The 20,770-nt window shown below is 39.1% G+C and overlaps 2 protein-coding genes and 2 long non-coding RNA genes across 7 annotated transcripts in view; 2 read left to right on the plus strand and 2 right to left on the minus strand.

The window, feature by feature from the left end:
* Positions 1 to 7,197, plus strand: part of p2ry6 (pyrimidinergic receptor P2Y6) — a 32,431-nt gene extending 25,234 nt beyond the window's left edge. For 2 of the 3 annotated variants that reach the window (XM_083553125.1, XM_083553124.1), the window contains one exon: positions 3,599 to 4,754. In XM_083553125.1, coding sequence (XP_083409251.1) covers positions 3,622 to 4,635 — 1,014 coding nt within the window. In that variant the 5' untranslated portion in view covers positions 3,599 to 3,621 and the 3' untranslated portion in view covers positions 4,636 to 4,754. Of the gene's footprint in view, positions 1 to 3,598; positions 4,755 to 4,778 lie in introns of those variants that run through there. The other variant, XR_014535490.1, reaches the window with a different exon arrangement.
* The window catches only part of LOC310732588, a 325,505-nt gene that overhangs the window by 100,977 nt on the left and 203,758 nt on the right, over positions 1 to 20,770 (minus strand). The window lies entirely within an intron of this gene.
* On the minus strand, positions 5,196 to 9,356 carry LOC310732583. Its single transcript, XR_014535517.1, has 2 exons — positions 9,238 to 9,356; positions 5,196 to 8,357 (listed from the first exon to the last, which is right to left on the minus strand). It is a non-coding gene; the product is annotated as an uncharacterized lncRNA (long non-coding RNA).
* arhgef17 (Rho guanine nucleotide exchange factor (GEF) 17) overlaps positions 8,672 to 20,770 on the plus strand; it is a 114,424-nt gene continuing 102,325 nt past the window's right edge. The window contains exons 1-2 of one of the 2 annotated variants that reach the window (XM_083552808.1): positions 8,672 to 9,733; positions 9,821 to 13,425. In XM_083552808.1, coding sequence (XP_083408934.1) covers positions 9,199 to 9,733; positions 9,821 to 13,425 — 4,140 coding nt within the window. In that variant the 5' untranslated portion in view covers positions 8,672 to 9,198. Of the gene's footprint in view, positions 13,426 to 20,770 lie in introns of both variants that reach the window. The other variant, XM_083552807.1, reaches the window with a different exon arrangement.

Here is a 20,770-nt window from a genome sequence, read left to right on the forward strand (position 1 = left end):
ATCAATACAATTACTGCAAATTATGTAACACAATGCCATTATCAATATTCTGATTTAAAGCTAAATTGGGTATGACCTAAAACACATGAAATACAACAAAATGTCCCTCCTATGAGTTGTCAATAGTGATGGAAATTCCCTTTCCAGTGTAAAATCGATCAAATCTGACTCTACTTTTAAATGAACAAAATATTATTATATGCTACATGAATTGACACTCAGGATTCAACCTCATTTCGAAAAGATCCACCTTAGAAAAAGGAAGTGTAAATGTGTGTGTGTTTGGTGCTCTAAAAAGTGTTTATTGTCATATGTACAGTAAACACCTCTGTTACACCTTGCAATGAAATTCTCAGTCTATGAATCCTCCCAGCAGCCTATGATAAATTATAGGGGCATAAGGGAAAAAAAATTTCAAAATAACTATAGTGCAAATGCAAGTTACAAAAGCATGTGCAAGAAAAAAGAAATATGAAACATTAGAAATCTGAATCTGGAAGTATATTTGAGTATACATTCATTCAGAGATATTTTCATACATAATGGTCATTTAGCCAAAACAGTGAAATATAATATAATGTCGATTTTTAAAAAAGGGGGTTGTAATACATCTCCATTTCTACCACACACCATTCTACCTAGTTTTACTATAAAATATACACTAGTACTCAGTATTTCTATAAAATCTTTTGCACTACTGTGCTCTATTCTTTTTCTCATTATATAGTTGGAAAGTTTGGCATCCTGTTTGGAACATATTCAGTCTCCATCGTTAAGTGTAATCATACTCACAGGAAACAATTGAGACTGCTGAAGCTTCCTGGCACACTTTACAGATTTCCTTACGCACGCACACACACACACACACACAAACACACACAGATCACACACACCTCTTTGTTTTTTCTCATTCCTTAGTGACAATTCCTACCCAGACAGTAAAGGAATGTTAATTTGGATTTCTACATACCGTAATTTCCGGACTATAACGCGCACCCATATATAAGCCGCACCAACTGAATTTTACAAATATTTGTATTTTTAACATATATAAGCCGCAGTGCACACCATTCCTATTATGCTTGCTATATACTATTAATATTATTTTGATTACTTTGTACATACATAGTTCACACTATACAGTCAGACCCCGACCTATGACCACTCGACTTACGACATTTCGGAGATACGACGGTCAACTACGACAAAAAATAAATAAATAAAATTTGCTCAACAGGGATAAATACACATCGTTATACCTGTTGTACATTATTCATAGTATTCATGCTTTTCTGACTGCATTTTAGGTGCAGTGGGTTGCATTGCTGCCTCAGATTTGTGAAATGTCTGTGCATGAGCGTTCTGTGTTCATTATTTTCTAAAACCTTCTCCACAACTCATATGGTTGAATGGCTGTTTGATACTGCTGTTAGTATCGATGTATTCAGAATGAATGAACATGGTGCCCTGTGATGTATTGTGTCAAATTTATGCAGAGATTTAGCTCACTGTTTTAAGACATATGATCAGATGTACAGTACAGACCAAAAGATTGGACACACCTTCTCATTCAAAGAGTTTTCTTTATTTTCATGACTATGAAAATTGTAGATTCACACTGAAGGCATCAAAACTATGAATTAACACATGTGGAATTTTATATGGAATTATATACAAAACAAAAAAGTGTGAAACAACTTTTGCTTTGATTACTGCTTTGCACACTCTTGGCATTCTCTTGATGAGCTTCAAGAGTTAGTCACCTGAAATGGTCTTCAAACAGTCTTGAAGGAGTTCCCCGAGAGATGCTTGGCACTTGTTGGCCCTTTTGCCTTCACTCTGCGGTCCAGCTCACCCCTAAACCATCTCGATTGGGTTCAGGTCCGGTAACTGTGGAGGCCAGGTCATCTGGCGCAGCACCCCATCACTCTCCTTCTTGGTCAAATAGCCCTTGATGCCTTCAGTGTGACTCTACAATTTTCATAGTCATGAAAATAAAGAAAACTCTTTGAATGAGAAGGTGTGTCCAAACTTTTGGTCTGTACTGTACATGGGTTCAAATCCCAGCACAACCCAGGCTGCCACTGCTGGGCCCTTGAGCAAGGCCCTTAGCTAAATGCCATAAATGTAAATGGTTGGTTCTGGAGCTACCAAGACAAAGTTGAAGCAGTTGCGGAGGATGAATGAACAATATATTATACATAATGTGCCTACTTATACCCCATTCACACTATTCATATTATTTCCATTAAAACTGTTTACTATTCATGCCTCAATATGTATTTGTTCTTTTAGACTCGTTTATTTAATTTATTTTCTGTTCTCCAGGGAATATCCAGCTTAATGTTAAAAAAGCAAGAATTGTTGAGTCTTGTTTGTGTTTATTCATAAAGTTATAATTGAACACGTCTTCATGGTACAGACATGCGTGTTGAATTTGGTATGTGTTAGCAGATGTGTATTGTACATGTCAAAATGCAAACACACTTATTCATGTTGTGGTGCCTGATACTAACGAACTGAAACACTTGAACAGGATTAGTTTGGCTGCTTCTAAACCTGATTAGTGTGATTGATGCCAAAGCCCTTGGTGTGAATGCCAAATAGCATTACACACTGACTTCCTGCCTAAATCACATCCAGATCCCAAGATTGCATTAAAAATTATTTGGACCAGTTTCTTTTATTTTATGAGCTCTTTAATAGTTTGAGAATATTAATATTGAAGTCTTGGGAGATGAATCATAAAGTTCTCTTTCAAATAGAGTATTTCCCATGTAGTGGAGGGAGAAAACATTTCAATATTTGATCTTCCTTCCCTTTGGATTTTCTGCTCGGTGGTAGAGAGACTGACATGCTACATATATATGAGCCATTGTATATGATTTATAATTATTTCTGCATACCATAAAAGAAAAAAATATTTAATAAAGTGATGAATCAGAAAAAATGTTTTTGTAGTGATTTGTTCATCTAAGGAAAGTTAAGCCTGAATTATGATAATAAAAAAAAAAAGCTCAACAACACATCATAACAGGGGCTGTAGGTCTTTCTTTATTTCTTCAGAAACGCTGGGCCAGTTTTACTCAGTGCATCAGTAAAACAAATGATTAGTGATTAAAAAAGATTTTTCTCTGGAGTTAATTTTTATTTTGATAAGAAAGGATGTCTTGAATAAATGTGTGTTGCATTGACGGTTTTAATTTAGCCTCTTTTAGATTTATTTATCTTTATTTTTTAGATAAAAATGGTCAGACATGCGCTCTCACGTGTTAATAAAACTAGTGCCGTTAAAATTAATTTGCGTTATTAACACATTCATTTTTGACAGCCCTAATATATATTTTAAAAGTGGAAATAAAATCCAAATTATGTCGAAAATTACATAAGCTACTTATTTGTAACAATCGCAACTCAGAATAAAATTAAATGAGAGTGAAATGAAACATTTTTTTAATATCTTTTTTATTTATTAGCTCCATTAAAGACCAAGTAAAGTACTTTTGTCCAGTTGATATCAGTTGATGAATTTTTATCAATTGAATACTTCACTCCTATTCTGTGCTTTAATTCTCCCTCTCATTCTTCTCTATTTCAGAATGTAAATCGATCGTTGCTCGGATGGAGAATGCTTCCTCTTCATCTGCAGTTCTTCCGTCCTGCACCTACAATGAGGATTTTAAGCGTATCCTCCTCCCAGTGGTCTACAGTGTGGTCTTTGTCCTCGGCTTGCCGCTCAATTTTGCTGTCATCCTGCAGCTGTGGGCAACCAGACGATCCCTGACTCGGACCAACATCTACACACTGAACCTTGCGGTGGCCGACATACTGTATGTTTGCTCTCTCCCTTTACTCATCTACAACTACGGCAGTCGAGATTACTGGCCCTTCGGCGAGTTGACGTGCCGATGGATACGCTTCCAGTTCTACAGCAACCTGCACGGCAGCATCCTTTTCCTTACCTGCATCAGCGTTCAGCGCTACCTCGGCATCTGCCATCCATTATCCCCGTGGCTTAGAAGAGCAGGACGAAAGCTGGCCTGGGCTGTGTGTGCCAGTGTTTGGATCATTGTAACATTTCTGTGTGCACCTACGTTTGTATTTGCAGCAACAGGCATCCAAAGAAACCGTACCGTGTGCTACGATTTGAGTGTGCCTGAGCGCTCAAGGCAGTACTACCCGTATGGCATGACTCTTACATGCCTGGGTTTCCTTTTGCCCTTTATGGTCATTGTGGTGTTGTATTGCAAGATGGCACGGGTTCTGTTCCAACCAGATGATGCCAGTGGTGCGGCCGCCAAGGAGAAGAAATGCAGAGCTGTGAGGATGATCGCCATTGTGGTTCTGGTGTTTGCAGTCAGCTTTCTGCCGTTCCACGTGACCAAAACCTTGTACCTTATAGTGAGAACCTTGCCTGACGCTCCATGCCATCTCAGGAACTTTTTATCGGTGGTGTATAAGAGTACGAGGCCCTTTGCAAGCATGAACAGCGTGCTCGATCCCATCCTGTTCTACTTCACAAAACCCAAATTTCGACGTGGCACCCGCTCCCTGCTGCTCAGGATCACTACATTAAGAGACAACAGCAAGCAAGAAGAAAGAACCCCACAAAGCTTACTAAACAAAAAACCATGAAGGTTATGAAATATGAAAGAATGCTTCTACCAAGTTTGAAGACCTGAGCAAGAAGAGTTGCAAAACTTTCCAATGTTAAAACCATTCATGAATTATGCAAATTTAAAAATGAAAATTGTAAAAAAAAATTAAAAAATGAAAAGTAAATTTCATCATATAGAAAAGTAAAAAAAAAAGCAAAAAAAAACACCCACTATTAATAAAATATAGAAATGAAATATTTAAAAAAAAAACCTTTTTTTTTTTTTTTTTAATAAGATTTTTAGTTTGCCTCAAGTGTAGTATTAATTCATTAATATTACCTTATTAAATCATTTTTACATTGATGTGCTGATGTGGCATAAAACTATTTAATGTTGAATTACCCATAATCAATTTTTTTTTTTAACCAAAATCAACACATAATCCCAATTTCAGTTAATCACAGGTTTCACGAATTGTGAATTACACACAGTTTTTTCTTTTACCATTACAAAATATGATATTTTTTACAGAATAGAATATTAGAATAGAATATTACAGAATATAAGGAATTATATGATCTATAATATTTCTAAAAAAATCTATTCTCATCATCTAATGTGTATAGTACACAAATATTTTCTGTGAAACTGGAGAAAGTCCTTCATTGGCGTCCGAGGTGGAAGAGAAACTGGGCAATTTTATTTATAAAATGTGAAAATATTAATTATTTTTTTAGTTGTGACACACACACACACACACACTGTATATACGTATATTGTTGTGACACACAAAATATATATATTTATGTGTGTGTGTATATGTACATCTGTCTGAAAGGCCTGAAGCACTAAAAGAGCACTAAAAAGCAGATTATATATATTTATATTTAGTATGACAATAAATAGGACAGTGGTAAAGTCATGAAAAAATAGCCCATGTTTTACCATAGGACTCCCCCAACAACTTAATACCCAGGTCTAAAGTTAGTTAATTAAATAATTATATGAGCTCTGCGCTCATCTCAGTACTCTTTCTTCCACATAACATCCTTTAATGCAGTACTGATTTACACCTCAGCCTTTACATTAAATCTGACAAATGACATGATTGACAGATATTATCTTGAATGGGCAATGGAAGAAGGTGGTGTCATCTGATGAATCTCAGTGTCTTTAACATTGCTTACCTATGGAAAAGATGCCATCAGAAAAGGAAGAGGGTCATGCCGGTGGAGGCAGTTTGGTGCTCTGGGCAATGTTCTTCTGCAAAACCTTGGCTTCTTGCATTTAAGTGGTTCTTACTTTTATCTTACACATACCACCTGTTTGAACATTTACAATAGTATTCCTGTGGCCTTTTTCAACACAATATATGCCCTGCTAAACTGCAACTCGCCGGATCTTAATCCAAATAAGCTTTTTTGAAGGAGTTACTGGATAAACAAGTCCGATACATTAAGGTCAGGGGTGCAACTGCATTTCTGCAGAGGGGTATGCAAGATCATTGTTGGTTGAAATAGTGAGGTAAATACATTACACTGCATGCAGTGGTGGTGCAGCTCCCCCCCCATGTGCAGTGCCCTTATATGTACTGTATATTCTGCATACCCCGCAGGTACACTTCTGATTAAGGTCACCCAGCAAACAACATTTAAAGAATCTACAAATGTCTTGGGGCCAGATACCACAGCACACCTTTAAAGGTCTTGTGGAATTCATTACTTGCTGTTTTGGCAGCAAAAGGTGAACCTACACATTATTACGCAGGAAGTTTTAATGTTGTAGCTGACTGCTGTGTAATCCCTCTGCTAGTGTAAATGTAAAAACAGGTGGACACCCTGTAAGACTTCACAGCTGCAGCCACTAGGTGGAGTGATTTACCAAGAAGAGCTGGCTTCAGTGTGTCTGCTCTTTCTGTAAACTGCACGTACGTGCTAGGGAAAGTGTTTATGTTCTGAAAATAATTTTACACACAGTATTTATATAACGAGTAATCATGACTGAATCTATAAACAAGTAGGCATGATACACACTGTATAAATCTCTAAATAATTATATGAAGGCATAATAAATTGCACTCTTGATTTGAGCATGTCGTAATGCATCTCACACTTAGGACTACACCAACAAACCTATAAACGGAAATGTGTGTGGATGTTTAAAAGATAATTGTAGTGTAAATTCTTGAATATTATTTACTTTTTTTTTTTTTGGCCTGTGAGAATGTGAGAATAATTTGTAAAGCTGTGAGGCATCTTGCAGCTTTGTGAGGTTGTAAAACCTGTACATGTGTGTTGTGCATTTAATGGTTAAATGTGAATTTATCTTAAAAAAAGAAATTGACATCATTGTAATACTACTTGACTGGATATTGTTATCATTTAGTATTTTGCTTGTCATGTGCTTTTGTGTGCTTTTCTCACGTCTATTAAAAAAAAAGGTTTATCTAAACCTTGCACTAATTTACAGTATTAGAAATCAATCAATCCACTAGAAGTTGTATGTATGTCTTTCTGTGGTCTGTGTCTTCAGGTATATTGTTATATGTACAAATACAATGAATAAACACAAACAATAAATTTGCATAATTAAAGACCAACTTGGTGGCATCTCAAAACACTGGGTCTCCAGGGTGTTTGCAGTTTTCTTCCACTTCCTTCAAAAAACAAACGCATGCTAGTAGATATATATGCAAAGTATGAATGTGATTGAGTGGAACTCTGCATAGATGGACTTGCAACCCATCTAGGTTATATTCTCAACTGAGTATTTATTTTTTTGCTGTTAACCTACAACAGGATAAAGCTTTTAGTGATAAATAAACGAATCAATAATTGTATCAAGTTAAAGAAAAACACACCTCTACAAAAAAATAAAAAAATTAAAAACAACACACAACATGCGCATAAAAACATGCATGAACTGTATTAAGAAGTGGATTAAATGACAGTTATATAAATTACCCTGCTGAAAAGTCTATTTTATTTCCAGACCATATTAGTGAGCTAGTCAGTGATGCTCCACCTTCGTCTTTACTTGAATAAAGTGATAAAGATTTGACTGAGAATTTCCAGTGTTGGTTATTTGGTCATTTATCATAGCTGTACACTTCTATGATTTAGACAACACTGGGGAATGAAATCAAGAAACAAGGAACACGGGTGTTTTTTAGTCTAGAGTCAAGCATGCTTTCAGTCATTCTCATAAACTGTGCCTGCCACTAACTGTTAACAGTATTAACACAAGTCCATATCGGTTATCAGATTATTATGTTACGGATGACTTGTGTATAACTATAAATACTTACACTATATTTATACAGTCTGCTACACAACATCATTATGATTTTTTTGTTTATAGATTATTGCACAACAGCTTTCATATATCAAATTGAAACATATACCATGCATTTTCATATTACTGAATAATTTCTGACCAGTATGTATATCTGTACAATATGGTATTGGCGATGAATAAAAGGAAATGCAAAATCTCATTGCACAATGTAACTGAGCAGAAAAAAGAAATCTGTCCAGGGAAGTTTAGGTTATGAGGTCAGACTGCAGAATGTAATAGTTGCAGCAGGCCAGTGCTTAAAATTTTACAGTCGTCCTCATCATTTGTCTCATCTCCAGTCGTTGCGTTATCCTGGTCAGGATGTAGATGGAATGCTAGTTCATCACGTTATTTTGAGAGGCTGGAGGAAACCAGAGATGCCAGAGGAAACCCATGTAGATACGGCGAGGAGAACAGCGAGGACTTTGGAGATAGGAATATGAGAAATGAGAAGAATGCTAATCTAGCACACAGGAGGGCAATAAACTCAAATTCAGTGACTTGTGTGGAAGAGGGAAAATGCAGTGTGAGAACATGAACTTTATTGGGAATCAATAGAATCAGATTTTTTTATTTATTATTTGTTATCATACAGTAGCCCTTAGTCTGCATCCAGGATGTAAGTAATACCCTCTTAATGTTTATTTAGTGGCATGATTGTATATATATGTGTGTGTTTTCCCATCAGAGAGGAAGCGCAGTCCTTCTTTCCCCCATTACCCCAGGGGATCTTACTCTCCCCCTTCCCCATACTCAGTCCCGCCCTCCCTCCCTCACTCCCACCAGCCATTTAGGCATTCAAAACACACACACACAACACAGCACATAAGTCAACCTTAATGATGTCTGAATGACGGTGGACACACCGGCGTCGGAAAGGAAGACGCGTTCCCGCACAGACGCTCTCAGCATCCGAAATGGGATTTACTTTGGGGCAACTTTGCGCCGAGTTTAACAAGCTAAAAGCTCAGTGTCCAGACTTTGAGACTCTTTTCCTCCTTAATGGATGGAAATCAAGCGGAAGGAAAACCAGGTTGGGGAACTCGCGTTTGCGCCAATTTCCCTAAGACGCAAAGTTTTGTAAAGTTCCGTAAGTTTTGTAAAGTTTTGTTGTTTAAAAAAACACAGAGCCGGGGCAATGGGGACGCGGTGTTAGTTTACAGGTTGTAAAAGCAAACACGCGGGGAAAAAAACCTTCTGTGGATTTATCGATCAAACAAACTAATCAAACAAACAAAAAAAAGAAACACGGAATTTTGACGCAATGGCCGAAAAGGGGGCGCAAAGCAAAAGTGCGGTTTACCGAAGTGTCTCCTTCAAGAAGCTGCACAACTGGAAGGCCGATAAAAGCGGTTCAGGAGCCGAGGATCAGCGCCACGGCTCGGAGGATTTGGACACTGGAGGAGCCCTTCCCCCTCCGGCTGCACAGCCCTCGGATATGCGCAGTGCTGCTGTGGCTAGGAAAGTTTCCAAAATCTCAGCAGCCAACCTCTCGAGGGCAGAGCCGAGGAAGGGCTCCACTCATTCCATTTCACCCTCAGTTCGGCAGCTCTCAGAAAAGTTTGGAACGAGCACAAATTCAGGCAGCACTTCAGCCCTTCAGTCTGCAACTTCGCACAGGATTAGATCTTCAGATGGATCATCTTCCCAGGACGTTTCAGGATATAGCCCCGATCTGAGCGAAGGAACCCTGAGAGACAAACTATCAGATCGCAAGTGTCAAGAATCCGGCTCTGGCTCGGATTCGGATCGACGTCATAAAAGGAAGGTTCGAAAGACAGAAGGTGCCACAAGGGCAGGTAAGAGTGATTATTCTGAAACCAGTGATGGCTCTGACAGCTTTAGTGGGAACACTTTAAATATAGAAGATGATGTTTGTGTCCTAGGGATTTCATTGTTCAAGTCTCACCGCCGCCATCGCTCCTCGCAAGGCAAAACTATTCATGTTGATTCGACCTGGCCGAGCGTTACGAAAATTAGAGAGCTTTTCGGTGATGGTCACAGAAAGAAGTCAATGTCGGATGGAGAGGACTTGAAGTCTGATGACTATCACCTTCACCATTGGTACAGCACAAAAGACGGCAACACGTCCTCTGACAAAAGCGACAGTCACTCACCACTGCACTCAAGAGGACACTGGAAGGATATAAACAGCTCAGATCATCATGCTAACATAAACCAGGGTGTGGACTCTGCTTTCAGCACTGAAAAGCAGGATGGTGATCTTAGCTCTGTGACGAGAAAACTGTCATCGGATATAAGTAAAGTTGAGATTCAGAAGATTAGCAGAAAAGATTTTACAGATAGTGACCTGCGACCCACTCCTCCCACCCCTCCACCTCGCAGTAGTTCTGTTGCCCTACCTCTGAAGTCCCATTCTTGTGCTTACCGTGAGCAGCTGCAGGAGCAGAGACAGAGGGCGAAGCAGCCACAACCATCAGATAGTTTGCATTCCTCACATAGTTCCTCAAAACCACAGACGGGCTCCTCCGTGGAACCGGCCAGCTATCGTAAGAGATTTAGCTCTGGAGAAGAGGAGAACGAATCTGGAGGGCACACTGGTAGAGATACACTCGCGTTTGTTTACAGCAGTGAAGGAATTGGCACACAAAATTCAAAAAGCAAAAATGACGCCTGGGTTAGACTCTTGCATAGGTCTTCAGGTAGTGAGGAAGACAGCCCAGCGGGATTAGCTCATCAAGTCCGACGTCGTTCTTTGAGGAAAAAGAAGAAAAGCAACTGCAGTAGAGAGAATGAGGAGTCTGATGACAGTGATGAGCAGCATGTGATGATGGAGCATCTGGAGCGCCATCAGCGTTCATGTGATTCCCAAATGGAGGGACGTAGGCTTGACAGCTTGAGGCCTAAGGCCTCCTTTAATGGGCAAATGTGGGAGAAAGGCCACACAGCTCGAGGTTCCGTGGTTCAGGAGAGTTACAGGCGGCTGTGTAAAGATTCTGAGGGACAAGTTGGCACAAGCAACCTCCCATTTGTATCACGTGTGTCAAAGGTGAACATTCCTTCATTTCTCTCCACCCCCTTGGGGTCACGCTGTAGCAGCAGATATTCCAGCACAGAGACTCTGAAGGCTGAAGACCCTGTGAGTTCAACGTCCAGCCGAGCCTCATCTTCTGTTCTAAGCAAAACATATCATGGCAATGCTACGATGTATCGTTCACCTAGTTTTGGGCATGGAGACAATTTTTCCCGTGCCCCAGTCCGTGTTCGTCCTCGGCTGGTGCCTAGCTTGAATCAAGGAGATGCTACTTCTACTGCTGCAGAAAACAGATTTGGTCTTCGTTTTGTCGGTCATGAAAAAGATAAAGATAGAATATCCATGTCAAATCCTGATATTGCTTCAGAAACTCTGTCACTGCTGAGTTACGTGAAAACTGATTTATCAGAGCTGAGGATGAAGAGGAGAGACCATGACGGTGGGGAAAGTTCAAACTCCAACATTCAAGGTGTAAAAAGCACATCAAATATGTATAGAATGGGCTTAAGACCCACAGGTTTAAATTCTCGAAGGCCCTCTCTGAAAGACCTCACTGCTACTTTGAGGAGGACTAAATCTTTCACTTATTCAGAGAAACCATTAGGGTCGGCGATGAGATGTTCCTCTGAGCAAAGATTGGATTGTGAAAGTGATGGAGATCGAATAATTGTCTCTGACCGAGAGGTGGAGAGTGATGATTGCAGTGGTTGTTATGACTACGAAGAGCCAATGCCAACCTCTCTACAAGATCTCTATGTTCAAGAAGCAAGACAGGTAATAAGGGATATTTGTCAAATGAGTGCTAACAAGGATGATGATGATGATAATGATGCTATTGTAGGGTTTAAAAGAAATGGGAATTTGGAAACGGAGGAAGCTAATAAAGAAGTGAATAAGACAGAGCAAGTGGAGATGGTAGAAGGACAGACTGTTGATACAGTAAACAAAAAAGAGGCTGATGGAGAAAGTGGAAGTTTACCAAGAGGAAATTCAGAGGAGAACATGTTTGGTGATAAGTCGTTGGATGAACTTTCAGGACATGAATCAAGTCTGACAGATGAAGGAATTGTCACAGAGCCGGAGGCTGTCTCATATAGAGGGCTGTCCTCTGGCACAGACTTGCTAGGCCAGACGCTCACTGTTTGGACTCAGTCTGGACTGTATGAGGAACACTCACCCATTATGACTCCAGAGAAGTCTCTTTCCACTCCTGCCTCATTTGCGAGGACAGAATATGAGACAGTAGCAATAGGAGATGTAAACATCAGTAGAAATTTAAACCAGTCTTCTTTAGAGGCCCCGGCTACCCCCAGTGCGCTTCGAAGACGGAGAAAATTTTCTTCAGCTGGCAACAATGGCTCAGAATCCAGCAATGGCAGTAATGGTGAGTCAAATGGCGAGTCTGCTTACCGTTCTCTCAGTGACCCCATGCCACATCGAAATCGCTCGTTGGCAGAAGACAGCAGTAACAGCTTTTCTATGGACAGTAATCTACTTAGCTCACTATCTCTAAACTCAAAGGTGGGTGTAAGTGCAGATTCCTCTGCGGATCTGTCAGAGTGTACCGGCAGCGCGGCTAGTGACCTGTCAGTATATAGTGACTCTCTGCGGGATTACAGCACAGAGATACAGAGCATAATGCAGGAACCTGGTGCGATGGACAAGCTGATTGATGAAAAGGCAAACGGAAAAGCTGTTAAGAAGAAGAGCTTCAGTGACCCCAGCAGACGGGGCGAACTAACTTCTCCAGCCCTTGAAGCTCAAAAATATTCTAATGAACCTATTAATGAGTTGGAGCAGCTTATTCCTCCGTCTAGCAGCGAACCAATTTTGTCAGAGCAAAGAGATGAACTATGGGAGCTGAACAGTAAGCAACGTCAGCTGTACTCCCTCAGGAGGTCTCAATCCCAGTCAGAACAACTCTTGCCCTTCCAACTTGACCGCAATGGAGTTAATAAAGTGGGTGCCGAGGAGCCAAAGTTGCCTTTTGACCCCAAGCTGGCCCAGGTGTTGTCTCCTTGCATAAGTCGTCGTGGTTACAAGAAACGCACACACAAAGTCACACATCAACAGTCTTCTGATGATGGGGATCAGTTGGAGGAGCAAAGCTATGAAGATCACCTGGATCCTTCCAAGTCCACTATGCCTAAACTTCCTGTAGTTAAAATAAGGCCCAAACATGTACGCCATGCCAGTGAACCTGCAACATTTGTGCCCATTGCAACCCCTAACCAGCAACAGAGATCTTTAAAGAGCCCAGAACCCCAACAATTCTTAAAGCACAGACAAAGAGAGGGAACTCCGTCTTTGGAGGATGTGACGGAACAGTACATCTTAGCATTAAATCCAGTCGAAGGATCTTCAGATGCCCCTGCTGATGGAGCTGTTGTGGAAGGTACCAGCTCTGTTCCTGCAACTTCCACCCTTGACCCCAAACTGCAGAGGAAGTCCAGTGATGAGCTGACCCAGGCCCCACTTAAAACGAAACCACGTGTGGTAGGTGACAGCTTTGATTATTTGTGTTTTATGGCTCATGTACATACTAAAAGTGTGTGGTGTGTGTGTCTTTGCAAAGAAAAAAAAAAAAAAACTACTTCTTTTGTATAAATCTATTAAAAGAAAAAAAATATGCATCGAAAGCTAAAGTTTAGAGTATAGATTAAAACAATGAAGGTTTGGCTCAATAATCCCTTACAGGAATTAGACTTGGATCTTGGAGCAGCATGTGCATGTGTGTACATGTGTATTGCAGAATGGTACCCATACCCAATGGACTTTTGTGTAACATGTTGCCTGAGATTTCAGAGATGTGTCTTTATGGCACTAGATCTGTTTTTGTCGGCGATTGTGAAAGATTAGATGCAAACAATGAGGCCAAATAGGAGTCTTTCTGTTTCTTCGGTACCTCGAACATTTACGTAGCATGAACGTATGCCATTTTGTGTGCGCGTATGTGCTTTTGATATGCCCCATATGCCTTACATTTGTCAGTGCAAATGCATACTTTTGGCTCTGACTGTTTAAAAAGTCATGCTCATTCTTTCCTGGCATGTTCTGGACAGATCATTTTACCTCTTTGTGTATTTAGATAACAATTTAGCTCCGAGAACAGTTTGTTATAACATTTCTAATGGTTGCCTAGCCATCGTTCCTGTGAAATGGCCTTAATATATTTTATATTTAAGAGTGCACTCCGCTCGAGTGTATATATAGATTAAGATTTATTACAAAGTGTTACACATTTTCAGAGATTAGTTTCTTCTCTGTATGTGTATAATGAATCCTCCCTGTTGTAAGGCAAGGTTAGGTCATATTCTCTTCCAGTACCTTTTATGGCTGTGTACTTTCTGTAGATTTTGTTGGTGCCCAGCTAATTTTGTGTGTGTGTGTGTGTGTGTGTGTGTGTGTGTGTGTGTGTGTGTGTGTGTGTGTGTGTGTGTGTGTGTGTGTGTGTGTGTGTGTGTGTGTGTGTGTGTGTGCGCTGCTGAAATTCGGGCTGCTGATTGTGATTGGTACAACTTGATTTGATACTGTGTCGCTTAGCCAAAATTCCTGGGTCGTGAAATTGAATTCTTCTTTTTTTCTTCTTCTGTTTAACGAAGTGTCATTATGACCCAGATAAGAAATAAAATGCCTTGACTTGGCCTTCACTTTCAGCTTGGATATATTGGTCCCAATCTGAGTCATCATTCACAGTAGTCTCTCTGTCTCCTACACACATACACACTTGAGGCAAAGACTAGGACATGCTCAAAGTATTGTGGAAAAAAACAAAACATGAATCACTATGTATTAGCACCCTGATTATCTAGGCTTTTGTTTGGCCGATGACTAAAGGTAAGTGAAAATAAACCCGCTGTCTGTGTACCTGTAGTAATAGTAGCCTCGTTTAGGCCCCTTTAACTTTCATTAGAATTTTTGGTTTGTCTGCATCACAGACACTGCACATTTACTGTTTCTGTTACAGAGATTTCTTTCTAGTATAAGAGGAACGCCCACTTTAATTGCTAGAGTAATTGCCTATTGTAAAAAATAAAATAAATGAGCTGTATTAAATGTTATAAAATGCAAACAGTTTGTTTTTATATAAGGTCCAGCACTAGAGTTTGTCTGATTGCAAAATAATTTTTACATTGCAAAATAATGTCATCTTCGTAAGTGGAAATATCTTGAATTTTCAGCTTTGGGTGGTATTTCTTATAGTATGATTACAAAAAACCAAATGTGAGATTGTAAAAACTGTCAGAATTTCAGGCCATTTGAACAAATTGTAATTGTTCTATTGACAGATTTTCTTTCCTTTCATATATTTCTAAAAAAAATAAGCTACATTCTACTAAAATCTACCAATAGAATAAGAAAACTACAAGTTTGAAATGAGTAATTGTGTCCAGAAATAATAATCCTCTTCTGTGTATTGTGTATTTATCTTTAATAAAAATGTTATAAGAAATACTAGATGAATTTAACTTTGAATGCTCGAACCCTAACTATGCTATTACCTGCATTGAAAGGCAGAAAATCTTCACCATGACCCCCTAATCTGCGAACACACTGATTTAACCGATCCACTGAACGAGAGAGAAGTAGTAGTAGAGAGTAGTATCTCAGTCATGACCAAAACATGTGCTGACTTAAGCACAGAGTTGCTGAAATACAGATTGAATCTTGGCCTTGACTGAAAGAATTCACTGACCCATGACTTCTGACACAGCTGCAGTCAGGTTTAGCATACACACAATCGCAAGTATAACGTACGTAATTTACAAATGTTTCCATTCACTGTGCGACATATACAGGAAACCTAGCAACCAAAATCTGTTTGCTAATCAAAGTTGTGAGCAAAACATACCTACACATTACTTAAGTGAAAAGCAAAAACATTCATATAAAAGGCCATATGCATGAAAGTAAGACATCTGGAGATTGGTAGCTGACTAGCACTACACTAGGGGTTATCTTTTAGCTACTATCACTATCATAAGGTATTCTATATACTGCGAGGTTCAACAATAATGCAGTCCTAAGGGATCCACTTTTGAGGATGACATCACCTCACTGGAAGGCATTAAAGTTTGGACGTAGTATCAAGCTGTCTGGTAGTGTGTTAAACATTTGAAAGGTTTAAACAGCTTGTTGCCAGAAGAAGAATACCATGCAGTTTCTCACAAAGCAGCTGAAGTGGTCTTATAATTCTCTATATTTTCATGATCGCACTGGTATAGTAATCATAACTGTTAATTGTGTTAGGTGAAGATTATGACTAGCAGAACAACTGGGTTTAATTGTTTGGGTGTGTTCGAGAAGAGCACCCTGTTTTTATCATTACTGCTGTGTGTCTGTGTGTGTGTGTGTGTGTGTGTGAGTGTGCGCATATGTGTGTGAGCGAAACAGAGAGCAAGCGCAATGGGGAGCGAAAACCTGCCGGCTAAGAATTTCTTTAAGCAGTGTATGACGCAAGCAGACGGTGTGAACACCCAAACATACTTGTGGTTGAGTAGACTGAGGTGAGCTGCACCTTGAACTCTCCAGTGGAAGAGAGAAATGGGTGAAGATTGTCTTTTGTGCCATAAGCACTGTACTCGCTTAGAGAGAAGTTACAGAAATTAGGAATAGAATGGATTATAGAGTTAGAAGAATAAAAGTGTGTGTGTGTGTGTGTGTTGGGGAGTTATGTATGCTCATTGTCCTGTTCTATGTGTGCACTTTGTATGTGTTAAACACAAACACAAACTTCTGCATTTTGGATAGTAAATTAGCAGTAACATCTACAGAGACATCTAGAATTTTTTTCTTCCATCTGGTAAATTTACATAATTTTGTGCTTATAATTGTGTGTGTGTGTGTGTGTGTGTGTGTGTGTGTGTGTGTGTGTGTGTGTGTGTGTGTGTGTGTGTGTGTGTGTGTGTGTGTGTGTGTGTGTGTGTGTAGTTGCAGAAGGTTTTTTTTTTTTTTTTTTAGCCTTGGCCTGCTCCTCTGACAGGGTTAGTGCAGAGTGATCCTATGCAGACAGGAAGCTGGGGAACAGCAACAGGAAGTTGTTGTGGTTACTGATGTGCTTGACGAGTTGCAGGGAAGGATGCTGGGAGAATGCTGCTTGAGACTTCCAGCCCTGAAGCGACAAAGCAAGCCTGCTGAACTCTCATTAATTTTCTCACTGTCCTCCCTCCCAGTTTACAGTTTAAAAAGGCTTCCTTTGGAGCGCAGTCATTTACAGTTTCTTTTCAGTAAAGATTAACCAATCCATCTGCTGTAAAAGTGTTTCCCTGACCTCTTATACATGTTTTTTTACTAATCTCATATTTATAGCTTGTGTACCTCAATTTCAGGACCATTGTTAGCAAAGGTCTAGATACAGATTAGTTAAATTGGCTGCAAATTTTTCAAATATTATTTAGCCAGCTAACCTTTTCTGCATAGTCTTGCTCTACTAACAAATGATACTTAAGGACATACGGTATAATCTGATTTATCTCCGGTCTGGAATTTATTGTAGTAGTCACCATTACCATACTGTGTCTGTGATTAGCATTAGCAGTTCCACAGGTGGTAAAACATTAAGGTTTGACCTCTGACTTTGCCTTGACCCTGACCTGGTTATTTTTCCCTCAGCCTTGTTCTGCCATTCCGTCCACAGTCTCCACACCTATGTCTTTTTATTTCCTTTTTAAAGCCAGTGAAGGAGGCAACACATAGCAGAGACATGATGTCATCTTTATTTTCTCTGCAGCAAGATTGGAGAGTGATAGCAGGTAGAGAAAGGGAAGATAGAACAGAGAACGCACAGAACCACCTTAATAGAATGAAAAAGCAAAAAAAGAGAACGGATAGAGATTGAGTGTATGATGAGGAGGAGGAGGAGGAGGAGGAGGAGGAGGAGGAGAAGTAGAAAAAGGAATTTGATGGCTCTCTTGTTTTCAGTTAATCAAGCAGCAGGAATGTGGCCTATATTTTTTGTGTGTAAGAGCCTTAAAGTGTGTGTGTGAGGGACTTTGTAAGTGACCTACTTCCTTACATTCTTCAATTCAAATAAAGAAAATCAGGGAGTATTAGTGTATCACATTTCAGAAACCAATCAGAGATCTTTACTTTTTTTTCTGTCCCTGGACGTGAAGGACATCACTTTATTTATCTCTCTCTCCCCCCTTTTTCTTCCTTTGCTTTTCACCTCACTCACTTTATTGCTCTTTTCTCTTTCATATAAATCAATCTGCTTCTCTTCTCCTCTTCACTTTTTGACCTCTTTCACTACATTTCTATCTTCTTTTTTTCATAGCTATTTCTTTCTATTTTCTTTTCCACATCACTCATTTTCTCCATCATTTTCTTTCTCTCCCTCTCTTTTTCTGTCTCTTTCTCTTTCTCCTATTAGCACAAGGTAAACTTTAAAGAATGATTGGAGAGCGGCTTGTCCTGGAAGTGTGTGTTTACAGCAATGACTTCATCTTCATCAAATCTATCTTGCATTGAATTCTTAAAGTCGTAAAGAAACAGTCTGGCCATAATCTTATTGTACACAATGTTCAACTAACTCCAGAGGTTTCCAATCTTCCAAAACACAAAGTTCTCTGGAGCTGATGGAGCTAACAAATGAGGAAAACAATAGTCTCCAGATTAACATTTTGTAAACTGCATGTCCAAATTAACAGTATAAAAAGGGAATTTTCTTTTTTTGCATTTTATTTTTGGCAAACAGCTGCTCCATTATATTACTCTCTCAGGCCTTTAAAAAGCAAATTGTTACTAAATAGCAGCGTTGGAAAGTTTCCTAGAAAATGGTTTCTTAACTTGGACTTCATACTGTGTATGTGTGGAGCAGAGTTTCCGCTTTGAAATTTTAGTGCCGGCCAACGTCTCTGGAAACGATAAAGTTTACCGGACATACTGGGAAAAAACGTGCCGGTCTCATTCTGGTGCTTTATTTTGTGCAGTGACGTTTTGGATATTATGTCTATTATATAAAAAAAATATCATAATAGTAGCCAAACAGGTAAAATAAAAGTTTATATTTATTAATTAAAATGTGTATGTATTTATTAATAATGTTATAAATTTGATAATATAACAAACATTTAAAAAGTGGTCACAGCAAAAGTTTAAAGTTTGCTACATAGGTTTTAATTTTATCAAGAAACTAAAGCCGATTGTAATGTATAATTTCACATGCTTTTAAAAAAAGGTTTAGCTATTACTATTAACTCAGTTTTAACTCATGTTTCTCTGCAGCTTCAGATGTCAACCTGGTTGTCATGTTTTAGCACCTCACACACACACACACACACACACACACACACACACACACATACACATATGCACACAAACTACGCAGTCATGATTTAGGTGTGCTAGACACATTTTTGTCTAGCACTTGGCTGCTTTGTGGAAATATTTTAGCCAGGCATTGTGTCAGACTTTGTTTTTGATTTTATCGGACATACTGGTCAAAAACAAGTACGGGAACTTTGGTGTAAATCACACAATTTCTGGTTTTCTGCCACAAATAGAAGAAAAAAAAGAAAAACCTTTCTTATTTATGATTATGTTCAACATGTAGCATATTTGCCATGGTGGTTAAGAGGGAAGTTTGCTGCTGTATTTCAAGTTCAATCTTTGGCTTATTGTCTATATAGATTGTTCTATGTCCTGCGCTTGTACAATACATGAGGGGTTTCTCTGGGTTCCCTGGTTCATTCCAACACAAAGATACTAGATGGTTTAGTGGAACTTACCTCTATGCATAAGTGTGTGTGGTGTCCGGTGTATGGTCCGGTGTCCTGGATTTAATCCCTTAACATGCTGTGTCCCCCCACACTACCACATGCCCACTTTCAGTGAAGAAAGGCAGTTGTTGTCTATGGACACCTGACAAAAAAAGATCTGTGCTTTCAGAGCATTGCATTCCACATTTAGTTCTCATTCGCTCTTATAATAGCCTCCATTCTGATGTTCCACTAGATTTTGGCTTGAAGCAATAGTGCACTTATGGAGTTTAGTGCTCATTTACCCACAAGAGCCTTAGTAATGTCAAGTACTGCTGTAGGGTGAAGAGGCCTGGGGTGCAGTCATTGATCCAATTTATCCCAAAGGTGTTCAATAAGGTTAAGGTCAGAGCACTACAGCAGGCCTCAAGACCTTTTACTCCAGTCCATGTAAATCTTCATGGTAATCTTCAAAGTTGTCATGCTGGAGCAGGTTTGTGTCTCTTCGTTTAAGCGAATAGAGAATTTAACTATACCAAAAATCAAAGACAACATCTACAATTGTGGGGCTTCATCTTTGTGGTAACAGTTTGGGGGATTAAACTTTTTTTTTTTTTTTTTTTTTTTTTCTTCTTCAAAAGATGAAAAATGCTGTAGTTTTATATTTTTACAAGCTAAATGTCCAAATTGGGACATTTAGACTCAACCAAGGTATAGAAACAAAGACTTGGATGGAAACAAGCTTTCAGCAAAACTAGCACCTTTTTTTGTTTGTTGCATATTCTATTTTTTTGCTATCAAGATGTACATACATTAAAATTAACAAACTTAATGAAGTCCTCTAAAGTTTCCTTTTTTTGAATGTAAGCACAATGACAATACAATAATTCATTACAGTGGGGAGAACAATAGTTAAAGTGTAAAATGATAACGTAGACAGAGTTTTCCAAACTCAAGCAAATGATGGTGGTGATAGTGCACCAATCCTGAGATGACACATTTTAGATTAAAGGCCTGCAAGATGGTGTCCTGAGTGTGCATATACTGTATGTGTGTGCTTTTCTGTCGTGTGGTGGACACACAAGTGCATGAGAAATGGGTCAAGAGGTGATCAGGCTGCTGCAGGGTTTCTCTCTTTCCCA

This window comes from Silurus aristotelis (assembly GCF_946808225.1).
Source record: "Silurus aristotelis genome assembly, chromosome: 10".
Taxonomy (NCBI): domain Eukaryota; kingdom Metazoa; phylum Chordata; class Actinopteri; order Siluriformes; family Siluridae; genus Silurus; species Silurus aristotelis.